Raw genomic sequence first — 12,714 nt, forward strand, 5'->3', positions numbered from 1 at the left:
CTGTAGTCAGTGTGTGGTCAGCAGAGGTGGAAGCTGGTTGCATGCACCAGGGCTCTGGATCTACATGCCAGTTACTAGAAAGTGTGATCCTTTCTAAATACAGCATCATTAGTACACAGCATTTTTCAGGAATGTATGTCAGTATTTACAAAAAGTAGTCATGTTCAAAGCAACTTAAATCCTCTTAGGCAAACACACAAAGCTGTAAAGGAGTTGGGATTATTTTTTTAGGTGTCATGTGGAATTGAAAATAAAGTCAGAAAGTCTTTTCTTGATGTCTCTTCTTTAACAGTAAGACAACACAGAATTGTTCCTTTCCATCATACTGGGTATTTTAGCTTCTTTTTTTTTCCCTCTTTAAGTGGATGAAAGCTGATGACTCCTCCAAGACTAGTGGAGGAACGCCAATCAAAATTGAAGATCCAAACCAATTTGTTCCTCTAAACACAAACCCAAGTGAAGTGTTGGAAAAGAGAAATAAGGTAAAATGAACTGAAAATTGTAACATTTCCAAATAAAATTATGTGTTCAAGTAATGATTCAGCAGAGCAGTAAAATAAGATTTTTAAATATTTTGATTTTATTAAGAGGGTTCTTACACTATATGTGATTTTTGGCACCAAAAACATGTATTTAAATGTGTGATATACATAAAATCTGTAGATACATATGCAGTATTTATATATTTAAATTTTTAGTGTAATAGTCTGATGAAGGATGAGTGTAAACTCTGGAAATGGTAGATTGGGAATGGTAGTCCCCTGTTATTTAGCATTTTGTTTAGTAGATAATTAGGTGTCAACACCAACAGAATTGCTGTGCATCATCTGCAGCATGATTCAATCTCAGACTCTAATCTTGTTCTGTTCTGTTTTTATTGTCTAGTGCTTGTTAAGTTGGAATTTCTAATGGCAGTAAAAAAAAAGAAAATGGGAGATTATTGTTGGATCTCTCTGTAAACAGAAATACCTCTCTGCTTTTCCCTTCCAGCATGAAAGACACTGATTATCAGACTGACCAAATACTCCACCCTCAGCATAACTATATTAACAGATATTCAGGACATTTTTCATTGGATTGCATAATCTTTTTCTTTCTTGGAAAGCACTATATCAGTGTCCTTGGGGACTGAAGTGGAGTTAGCAAGAGCAACTCCCTTCCTCAGAACTGAAATGGCACCCTCTAGTCATCCAGAGATTAATAACACATATCCCAGGCAATGATTTTTAAATTTATGCATGTCACTGGCTCACAGAGAATTTGTTCCTAATTCTCTGCTGTAGGAATTTTTTTATATGATCTGTATTGGTATTTATATCTGATCTGTCAATCTCTTAAGCTCTGACAACGAGAAACTAGGGCTGTTGGTTTAGGGAAAACAGTAAACTATTCACAGAATGAAAAACTTTACCAACCTTTGTGACCACGGATTTTCCTCCAACAGCTGAACATGCATCCTTTATGAGGTGGAGAGGACAGGTTCAGAGCCTATTCCTGGGAGCTTATTTCTAAACGTTGGCTTACATGAAGTGCAAAAACTGGGACTGGGGTAAATATTTGAGTACTGAAAGAGCCAAACACCATAAACTGTGTATTCAGAGGTGGAAGAAGAGTTCTTAATCTTTAGGTGCAGCAGCACACATCTTGAGTCTCCAGCCATTCACTGCTGCCTGTGTTAGTGATTTTGCAAAGCTGATGGACATAGGGTTTATTAAAGAAAAATACCTGTTTCTAACCTGGTTTATTTTCACTCTATAGATAAGGGAGCAAAACCGATATGACCTAAAGACAGCAGGACCTCAGTCTCAGCTGCTTGCAGGGATTGTTGTGGATAAAAAGCCAAGTTCAGTGAGTACAACATAATTAACTAAATTACAGCTTTTCAAGTTATTTGGCTGCCTGTCTTTCAAATGTCAGCTTGGGCCACTTTCATTCCAAATGTTTTGTTAGAACAAATTATTTTCATGCTGTTTTTAGAGGTGTGATACATCTTATTCATGTTTAATTTTAAAGGTTTAAAAAGTTACTTCCAAATTGAGATGTGCATGTTAAGTTTGCCACCATTAATATTAAGGAGGTGGGATCCTTGTCTAAAATCATATAAGTGAGAGAAGAAGAACTTTGGAATGCATGGGGCCAAAAATAGCTTTCATTAGTATGTGGAAGTGATGCTAAAGATAACTGAGTCCCAGAAGCAGCTCAGTTTAAAAGGTGGGATGTGACCATGTGGAAGACAGCTTTCATTAGAAACAGGCTTCTTGTTGGGAGAGAGGGTTTCCAGTTTCTGTCCTGCCTATGTTAATCTTTTCTTGAATAGAATATACTTCCAAACACCATAGATATTCCTAATAAGGTTATTCAACATACTGTGTTGAATTGGAATTCTAAGAGTTTCCAGCTATCCAACAGCTATCTGTGTTTTAGTTCTGCATTCCCTGCCAAAACTTTTTCATCAAACTTTGGCAAAAAAAAAAAAAAAAAAAAAAAAAAAAAAAAAACCAAAAACAACCCTGGACATTTTGCTTGTTGCTTCTTATTTTTAACTGTTAAATTCTGTGTCTTTCTCTTTCCCAGCCAGTGCAGTTTGATGATGAGCACGCGCCGCCAGCACCACCCAACCCGTTCAGCCACCTCACCGAAAAGGAACTGGAAGAGTACAAGAAAACCATTGAGCGCAAGCAGCAGGGGTTGGAAGGTCAGCAGTGTGGTTTGAATTGCTGGGGTTTACATTTTAATAATAAGCTTGAAAATATCTACTGTAAAAAAAGTGTACATGTTAATTATTAGCATATACTGCTGGGAACTAGCTTAGAACTAATTATTCCTTGAGGTGGTAGAATTCTTTTGTTAAATGTGGTTCATTTTTTTACTTTAGTTAGTGCTGAAATTAAAGCAATGAAAGGTTTGCAGAGAAATGAGCTTGACAAAAACACAATTAACCATAATGAATTTTTGTGTCAAAATCATAGAATAACTTAAGGTGGAAGAATCCACAAAGGTCATCTTAAGCCAACTCCTCCTCAAAGCTGATATAAAGTTCTATCAAGTATCTCAAGTCTGTGCCCAACTGAGCAAAAGTTTACTGAGATGTTTGGCCCTGGCTTCTCTAATTTTACTTCTGTTCTCTCAGTGTGCAAGTCTCACCTACTTTCATTTTTCATATCTTCTTTGAATACTACTATTCCATAGAGAATTACTAATTCAGGGTTGATTTCAATTTCAACAATAACTCTTACTGTGAATTCTTCTTCACTAATACTGTGTAATAAAACAACTTTGCTATATGTCACACTCAGGACATGCTGTTCCAGCAGACTGTGACAAGATAAAACCATGGGGCATGCTACTTGGAATGCAACCCTGCCATCTTTTTTAATGCTTCCTAATAAAGAACTAATATATACCAATTTTTAGCAGATAAAACAAATCCATAATTCTTTAGAGTTTCACCTGTGTTTTGTAACTTAGTGCTGTTGTCAGCGTGAGCAACACAAAGCTGTAGTAGCAAACCTGTAAATCTTGTAGAATCAGCACTGACACTCTTGCTTGATTTTCACTTTTGCTTGGCTACTAACTCACATCTTGTCCTGCAGATGCTGAACAGGAATTATTCTCAGATGACGGTTCATCTGTGTCACAAATTCAGTCACAAACTCAATCCCCGCAAAATGTCCCAGAAAGATTAGAAGGTATTCCATGCAATTTCTGTTTGATGCCAAGGGCTCCAACAGCCCAAGTCCTCAACTCTTCTGCTGCACTTTTACACTTGCATGAAGTCAACTGAATCAAAAGGAGCCCTCTTTTGCAAAGTTTGGGTGGTACTCTGTCCAGAAAACTATTTTTCCCATTTTTTATTAATACAACATTCTCACAAACAGAAAACAACTCAGGGCATGCTGAAACTTAGATATTAACCAAATGGAGGAAATAGATATTATATTTCATTTTACTGAAAATGTTAAGAATAGTTCTTTTGCCTAAGACTTTTCCAGAAGTCTAAGTAGGCATTTTAAAAGGCAATTTCTCCAATGCCTTCTGTATGGAATGGCTGTGTTTTCATAAATCAGTCTCTTGCAGTAAAATGTAATTCTGACTGTGCTTGAGGCTGTGTTTGCTGTGTAGACTGTATTTGTACATACTCCATACAGCTTGAGCTGTGCATGCACCTGGCAAAGATAAGGTTAAATTTTTCAGCCCATTTTCCCTTAATGACATTTTGACTGTGTTGTCAGCTTACAGCAACTAAGACTGTGGATAAAAGGGAAAAAACCACATCTAAGCACTTCAGGTTTCATTCTTTGGATCACAGTCCAGACTCGCAGGCTTTGTCTCAATACTGGGTTTTTTTGCATGAAAGTGTACATAAATAATTGCAAAACCATGTGCTCTTTCAGAAAACCACGAGGATTTCTACAGCCAGAATGCCAACCTAATATCCGTGGAGATGCCGGTTGTGGTGGTGAACGGGAAGGAAGATGCGCACGACGTGGAGGAAGATCTCACCAGGAGGGTCAGTCAGTTGAGTACTGTGGAGAGCGTAGAGATTACCATTAAAGGCTCTGAAAAGATAGAAGAGGCCCTGTCCCCTGAAGGGTCACCTTCCAAATCCCCTTCAAAGAAAAAGAAGAAATTCCGCACCCCCTCCTTCCTGAAAAAGAGTAAAAAGAAGGAGAAGGTAGAAGCGTAGGTGCAGTTCTGTTGTGAGGAGACATTGCACATTTTAAACCTTTAAGTTGACCATTAACAGCGTAGTGTTAGGGGTGTGCAGTAACTGGACTTTTAACCTAAACAAGTAGAAACTGGAAGAGGTTTTGCTTTAAAGAAGCCAAACAAAGAGACAAACAAACAAAAAACCTTTCATGTTAATTGCAAATTAATTCATCTCTCACTTAGCTGTGTCCAAAATTGCTATGAGGGTTGGAAACACTGATGAGTTTCATGTAGAACTACACTGGCAGGTGCTCAATTACCATCATAGCAAGTTCAAATACCATCACAGTATACAGCAGCAAGTTCTGCTTGGATTATTTTACAGACCTGAAAATTTTCAGTACAGTTAAAGTCTTTAATAAAGTTACTGTTGAGTGACCATATGACTTTTTAAAACTGCTGTCTCATTTGGGAACCAGATCATACATTTTTGTATTGTGGTTTTTGACCATATATTTTATTTTTCTGTACCCCTATTTGAGTGGGTACTTATTAACAGCACACCTTTGCATCTTTTTTAAGATTAGCTCATATACAAATAATATACACTGGCACATAATACTAGGGGGAAAACTGTGTAAGAGAAAGTTTATTTGGAATTATACAAAATGTCTAAAGAATTCCATTATTCAATAACTTTTTTGCCAAATATTTCATTTTAGTGAAATATAATTTTTGAAGACTTCTTTTTTATTCTATCAGTTGGGGCGGGGGAAACCCTTATTTTTCAAGAAGGGGGATTTTATACACTTAACATTGATAATTTAGTTTAACTGACAAAACAAAAAGAAGATTTTATATGTTCAAATGTTTGTATACCATTCAGTATAAAGGTATTATAAGCATGTGAACCAAGCATTTAATAGTTAGAGTGTATTTAAGAATGCTTGGTTTAGAGTATACTTAAATATAATTCAGGAATCCAGGGACTTCAAAATCAAAGGACAAAAGCATATAAAATTGAACTGGATTCGTGTTTAAAAATTATTTGTGGGTTGTTCTTTCTCTTTCATGGTATTGCTAATGAATGAAGAAAAATAATCTCTTAACATAACCAAATGAAGGAAACAAAAATGTTAAAAGGGAAAGTGAAATAGTAGGGAAATAGGAGGAGACAAAGAAAGTAAAAGTTCGGTGATTATTTTTTTTAAATATATGATATGGATTGCGGGATATTTTTATTAAATCAGCAGAGTGACATTTCCATATTAGATGTTTTAAATAATTTGTATGGATTCATGCAGAGTGCAACACTTTGGGTTTTTTCTTCAGTTTCATTCAAATTGTAAAAGGGTCTTGTGAATCTGTGTTGTCCTTTGGATGAACCCAGAGCAAATCAGAGCCTAGTGCCATGGGTAAGGGTGGTACTGCCACTTACTCATTTTTACTTGTGTGTCATTTTAGTACTTTTACTGTATTGTAAATACAAACTAAACATAGAAATTAACATAGGGGTTTCTTCGCTGTGTCAAATGTCTGTAAATCAGTCATCGCAATAGGAAGTACATCTTTTAAGATCCATGTGATTCCCAAATTACCAGTTGAAATATTATACAATATATAATTGTTAAATATGGCTGGAGAGTGGTTTGGCATGCAAAAATGTTGATTATAGCATGTTTGGGGGCTGGTTAGCTTTGACCGTGTGTGATAACGCAATGTTGGAATGGATCCTGGAAACAATTTTCTAGCTGTCACTAAATACTGGAATCAGTGTTTTTCATCATAGTGGAAACTTTCAGTTGCTTACTTTGTTTTTTATGTTCTACATTATTTGTGTTGTATTACAACATATGTAGAAACAGTAACCTGTGAACTACGCTTTTCATAACTTTTTTAAAAATATATCTAAATGAATGCAATGTGCATAAATATTTTTTAAAATGCAACCGTGAACTATTTGCACCTTTTGCTAATGCCTCTATTTACTTGCTTTGGCATAAAGAATGAGCCAGCCAACTCTTGTGTCCTGTGGAAAATATATAAATGTTATCTGAAATTGCTCATAGATGTAATGCTAATTAATGTTAAATCACAAATAAACAGTATTTTAAATAGATGGATTTCATATAGCAGCCTTTTGTTTACGCACTTACATTTCTTGCTTGTAGAGAAGATGCTCTGATTTTGTGCATTGCTTCTCATGAATTTATTCTGAAGAGGACTTCTTGCTTGTGCTTATCCTGTGAGCTCTGCAAGAAAATAACCTGATCTTGCTGTTGAAGAGCTTTTGTCTCTGTCTCAGGTGCTGGAGGGGAAAGAGGACAGGCCTGTGGTAAAAGGCAGGGCACTGCCAGGCAGTTGTTCTGAGCCCAGGGGTCTGTGCTTGCCCAGCCTGGGCTGCCTCCTGCTCTGCAGCACCATGGCATCACAGGTGACATGAGGGACTGGGATGCTTTTAGTGCCGAGTAAGTACAGAGCAAGGAAATAGATCAAAGAAATTACCTTTTTTTTGGAATTATTATTAATAAAACAAAGGTTTTCTTACAGAAAAAGCTTAATGCAAAGTTATTTGAAGATATCTGTGTCATGCCCTGCCAACATACGGTATATGTCGGAGCCTGTGAAGCTGCAGAAGTTGCAGTGTTTTGTTTTTGTAGCTGTGTCAACTCTGTGAAATGTCTTTAAGGACAGCACAAATGTTTATTTTCCTTCTCCTTCCACAAATCAGCCTTTTGTTTCTGTTTACAAGAAAGTCAAAATTCAGCCCTCTGAGTCTGATGACAGTTTGATGAACTCAGTCCCCATGTGGTAGGATAATTTTGGTTTAGCATTTTAAATAAATCTTGACCAAGATTTTAGTATTTTCCTGAGTCTCCAGAAGCCTCTACAGTCATTTTAGTGCTACACTAATGTGAAAGTAGACACTGTGTCAACACACACTCGTCCACTGTAAGGCCAAGGCATATATAATTTACTTCTTTAGGTTCTTTCTGTTCCCAAGAGTCTACAAACCACATTCGACCCTTCATTTTCACTTAAATCTTACTGTTTCACAGTGTTACTCAAAGGATCTGAGATTCTGTAAGCCAAAGCATGGGATTAAAGTAGATGTTTGTAACAGGCATAATAAACATTAAAACTTAAATTTTGTGAAGTAGGAGCCCTTGGAAAGATGAGCTTCAAAATGGATCATTAATATGATAGGAAATAATTATTGTCATTAGGCTGCTTAACCCAAGAGAGAGCAATACAGAGAAGCAGTGTTTACTGTGAGGAATTGCATGCAAGCTACCACCCAAGAACATTAAAAAGGAAAAGCATTTATAAAGCTGTACATCCAGGTGATTGTCTGTTGTTGTCTTTTACAGACTTCCAGCTGTTCTGGAGATAAGTTTACATAGCAAAGCAGATTTTGCAGAATCTGCAGAATGAGGTGTATCAGGATTTAGAAGCCACAAGGAGACAATAATGTCATGGTTAGGGGTTTAATAGGCCATTTTGACTCATATTTTCCTGCCTTGCTAGTTGAGTCCATTACACACTGTTGAGCACGTGGCATGAATTGCTGTCATCTCTGGGGCAAGTAGTTGAAGACCTTCTATTTTCTACATATCCAGTTTGCAAAACTGTTGAATTTTCACTATTTGAGCCTGTGGAAACTTCTCAAACAGGATGCACTGAGTGCATCCAAGGACAGGGAGAAAGGGCCACGGTGTCCCGTGCTGTGCACGTGGGTCTGGTGGAAACTTCTGATGTGAGCGCCCATGTTCTCTCTCTTCCTTTCTGCAGCCTGGCAGGGAAACACATCCCCTCACCCATGGGGTTGCTGTGGGGGTTGGTGTTTGTCCTTTCAAAGACCCAGGGTGGTACAGGAGGTGCAGGGCTCTGAAAGGCACTGACCAGAAGCTGCCTGGCCGTGTGTGTGGGCAGCTGGAGCGGGGCCAGCCTGGCCGCGGGCTGGGAGCACCAGGACAGCAGTCAGTGATGGTGGCACTTCTGGCATGCTGGCTGTCACACACCCCCCAGGAACTGCTCTGCCAGCTTGGCCAAACTTGCACAGACTCTTGAAGGAATAGTAGAAAGCCCATCCTCAATGTAAACATCGCTCAGCCCGTTACCACAGTTTCTAATCTCAGTTTCAAAGCCAGCAGTATTTAGGTTTCTGAGCAAAAGATTGACAGAATACAGTATGAAAAAACTTGCATTTTTCTGCAGCCTAGTCCTTTGGAAATGGGGTAAAACAGCTGTACATTTACATGTGCCAGCAGTACATAGAAACACCCAGGCAGTTTTCACATGGAGCAGCACACAGCTGCTCGGTCAAGTTTGATCAGCTTAAAGACAAACAAAACAAAGCAAAGCCTGATGATGGGAACTGGAGGACGAACAAGAGTTCACATTTGGAAATTGTGGCTGAGAGTCCCAAAGTTAAACAGGGCATCTGGGAGGTGAGAATTCAAGCGGCCTTTAGGTGGCATCAGACCCTCGCGTTTGCTGCCTGTGTTCCCCGCAGTCGCAAAGCCAGCAGCAAAGCGCTTTCAAAGAAGGTATTTTTGGTGGAGATTTTGTGGGCTTTATTCCAGTTCCAGTGCAGAGAGATGAAAGCGGACATCTGGCTGCCGGACTCATTTTCTATATTGATTCATTTCAAAATCCAGCAATGGAGCAGGCTTTGTCAGGGAGGCAAGACTCCTCCCCTTCGTCCTTTTGCAGCAAGCTAAGAATGTTGGTGAGATTTTTTTTGAACTTTTTAACTCACTCCACTGAACAGAATAATATCCGTTTGTTCAATATTTTTCTATCAACCTTACCCACAGGCCAGAGACTTCTCAGTGGTTTTGAATGGTGGGGCAGAAGTCAGGAGACCCCAGTGGAAAACCCCTGGTGCCAAAGGTTCCACACCCTTCTGTCTCACCTGCTTCCATGTCATAAATTCCAAGCACATTTCCTTTCATATTTGCAGCAGTAGCTTGATAGAACCGTGTGTCTCTGGACACTGCTATTTGTTATTTGTATGTTACTTGTAAAAACAAAACTTGTGCCCTGGGTTATCAGGATGGTGAGTAGTTGAACTCTGTAAGGAGCAGCTGAAATTCTCTGGGTGGTGACATGGTCCCGGGCATGGTCCTGACCGCTCCCAGCCCTGGCTGACATCGCCAGCTGCTGCTGGCTTTGACCTTCAGCCTGTCAGCTGCTGGCTGCTCTCTGACCTCCCAGGCACAGCACTCATCCCTCTCCTCCCAAAGGTACACAAAGTTCAAACACCGACTGAGGTGAGGTGCTTAACTTACTGGCCTGGCTTTTCTCGGAAGGCTGAGCATTTAGCCATGCCAGGGAGAGCTGCAGAAGAGCAAGTTGTTTAGCCCTCAGCTTGATGCAGTGACAGCCAAATAATCCCTGGACTGCAGGGAACATGTAGCCCCCAAAATCAGCATTTTGATGAGCTGTGCTTGAGGACTTTGCAGGGACTGAATTCTCAGTCTGTCAACTCAGGCCCTTCCGTCTCCTCCACTGGGATGGAAAAGGAAAGGTTGCTGCAGATGGCTGAATTTCTGTGTCCAGGGTGTTGAGAGCAGCTGACTGGCCCCTAATAAACCTGCCATGTTGGGGGTCCCTGAGTGTTAATGGCAGTGTGGGGGCCTGCCTGAGCTTGTCTCTTAAGCTGATGTGGGCACAGTGGCAGTAAAGCTTGGGAACACTCCAGGTCCCTGCACCAATGGCCATGTGTACCCAGACAGGTGCTGAGCTGGGGCCTCAGAGGTGCTCCAGAGGACCAAAGCCACCTCATCTCCTGAGCTGTACCTTTGCTGGGTGCCAAAAAGGACCTACAGAAAACTCTGAACACACTGCAGCAGCTGCAGTTTATACTCAGTGCTTTGCCCTTGGATGTTGGACACTTTCAGCCCAAATCCTTCTTTACATGGATGGACAATACAGAAGCTGGCTGATAAATCCACTCAACAGAATGGGAATGTGGCACAGTAACTCCCTTTCCCAAACAGGAATTACCAATTTCTTATTCCAGTGAGTATAAGCATCCTTCCCTTTCGAGCAGAGAGGTGCAGTGTTTTCAATACATACTCTTTCCATCTGGCTAGACAGCTCTCTCAAACACCAATACCTATAATTACATATATTATGTATATTTGTATATACATATTACACATGCTAATTATATCTACAGACATTAAAACGTTTACCCTGCTTGACTTCAGTTTTATTTTAAAGTTGGCAGCATCCAACCAACACTAGGAATATGCTGTATAAATAATAGAGTTTATTTAGATTTATTCAACAGTGTTTACAACTAATAAGTAACCACATCCATTAAAGTCATGATCTCCTGGCTGGCATGTCACCTACATGTGATCATTCACCTTCAGCTGGAGCAGCTGGTTCTTCCTGGATTTATTTAATGGGGCTAACTTCACAAATGACCTGGAAGAGGCACATTGGGCAGAATTTGCTCTGCCACTGTCTAATGGGAGAATATTTGGGCACTGGAGTAGTTTTCTTATAAATAGATATTTTGGGCTGTCTTACTCCACTTGGCTTGGTTTCTGCCTTTCCAGTTGCTTTATGGCACTAGAGGTGCCCTAAATGCCTTCTCAGGGTGAGGGTGAAGGCGCTGTGTCAGTGTCACCTGTTCCATCCTGCCAGCACCAGGATGTCTGGGGTGCCAGCTGCTCTCTGGGGCTACTGGGCCTCTTCTGGATATTTCAAGAAGTAACAGTGTCCTGTCCCTTCATTGAAAATGAGCTTTGTGCACATGAGGGGTGGCAAGGGAGCTGGCCTTGATGATCCTTGTGGGTCTCCTCCAACTCAGGCTATTCTGTAACTGATTATTTTCTTACACTGGGCATGTTAAGTTGGAAAGCAAAGTACACTCTGCTTTCACTTTCAGTCTCTTCCTCCAGTTTAACCCTCATGAGTGCTGGTGTGACAATGCTGCACAGGGAGCAATTAGGCTGGAGAAACTTCTCCCTCTGTGAAAATGAGCTCATCTGAGAAGTTATTTTCAGTCTGTGGAGGATTCGTGTGAGCTGGTCAAAGGCTCTCCTGGGGGGTTCCCAACAGCACCTTCAGCCTCCCTGAACCCCACTTCAGCATGGCACAGTTCACTGACATTCACTGTGTGCAGCCAGTGCCTTTTCAGGTGGGTTTTGTGAAGCCACACACATTTCATCAACCTGTAAGATCAGGATTCTGCCTTTGCTCCCAGTGCATACCTGGTGCTTCACCTAAAGCAGAGGAGGGCTGCTGCCCCCACTTAGTCCTGCTCACATTTAGATCTTACCAAGGCTGTCAATGCCACTGATTTACTGGGCACTCAGAAAAAGCACATTGACTTGGAGAAATCAGTATGATGAGAAAACCAAAGTGGTGTCTGGCTCCATCAGCATCTGTACATGTGCCTTCTGCTCCACACAGCACCTGCCTCTCCAGAGCCCTGGGCATCCCACAGAGGGCACAAAAGCAGTGCAGGATCCCTGTGCAGTGCTAAGGGTGCCAAGCCCACAGCAGACATACACAGCAGTTCACAGAGTGTCATCTCCGTGGGTCAGTGCATTCAGTGGCTCCTTGCACCAGCAAAGTCACAAAATGCCGTGGTGTTTTAACCAGAAATTGTGACCAAGAGCATCTTTCGTGCTTTGATTTGTTCCTTATGAAATAAGCAGGTTCTGTGAGAAGTAGCTCCAAGCACTTCTCCTACTTGGGCAGGGAACTGATGCTTCTCACTGAGAGCTCTCTGTGCCTAAACAGGGGCTTGAAGGCAAAGCTGCAGATTACTGCTATGGGACAATCCCAGCTCTGGCAGTTTTTGAGAGAGGAAAAGTGGTTTTTACCATAAATTAATAACTTTGAACAGAAGTCTGAGGTCTGCAATAGAGCTGTCAAGGATGGCAGAGACTCATCCACCCTGCAATTCCTGCCTGGGCACCATCCACTGGTCCTCCAGCCTGTGTGGTGCAGCCCTGGACACCCCCAGCTGCAGTGGGATGGCTGCAGAAGGGTCAGAGCAGCTGCTCAGCCCATCTCCCATCACTCTTGGCTCTTGGC

The 12,714-nt window shown here is 40.8% G+C and overlaps 1 protein-coding gene across 10 annotated transcripts in view; it reads left to right on the plus strand.

Moving 5' to 3' along the window:
• The window catches only part of ADD3 (adducin 3), a 92,352-nt gene extending 85,583 nt beyond the window's left edge, over window positions 1-6,769 (plus strand). For 6 of the 10 annotated variants that reach the window (XM_085582760.1, XM_021536286.3, XM_021536288.3 and 3 more), the window contains 5 exons: window positions 363-482; window positions 1,759-1,848; window positions 2,575-2,695; window positions 3,594-3,689; window positions 4,395-6,769. In XM_085582760.1, the coding sequence (XP_085438886.1) occupies window positions 363-482; window positions 1,759-1,848; window positions 2,575-2,695; window positions 3,594-3,689; window positions 4,395-4,687 (720 nt within the window). In that variant the 3' untranslated portion in view covers window positions 4,688-6,769. The remainder of the gene's footprint in view (window positions 1-362; window positions 483-1,758; window positions 1,849-2,574; window positions 2,696-3,593; window positions 3,690-4,394) is intronic. The other 4 variants (XM_021536289.4, XM_085582762.1, XM_085582761.1 and 1 more) reach the window with 1 other exon arrangement.
• Window positions 6,770-12,714: the final 5,945 nt, after the last annotated feature.

This window comes from Lonchura striata, chromosome 6, assembly GCF_050655825.1.
Source record: "Lonchura striata isolate lonStrDom1 chromosome 6, ASM5065582v1, whole genome shotgun sequence".
NCBI lineage: Eukaryota > Metazoa > Chordata > Aves > Passeriformes > Estrildidae > Lonchura > Lonchura striata.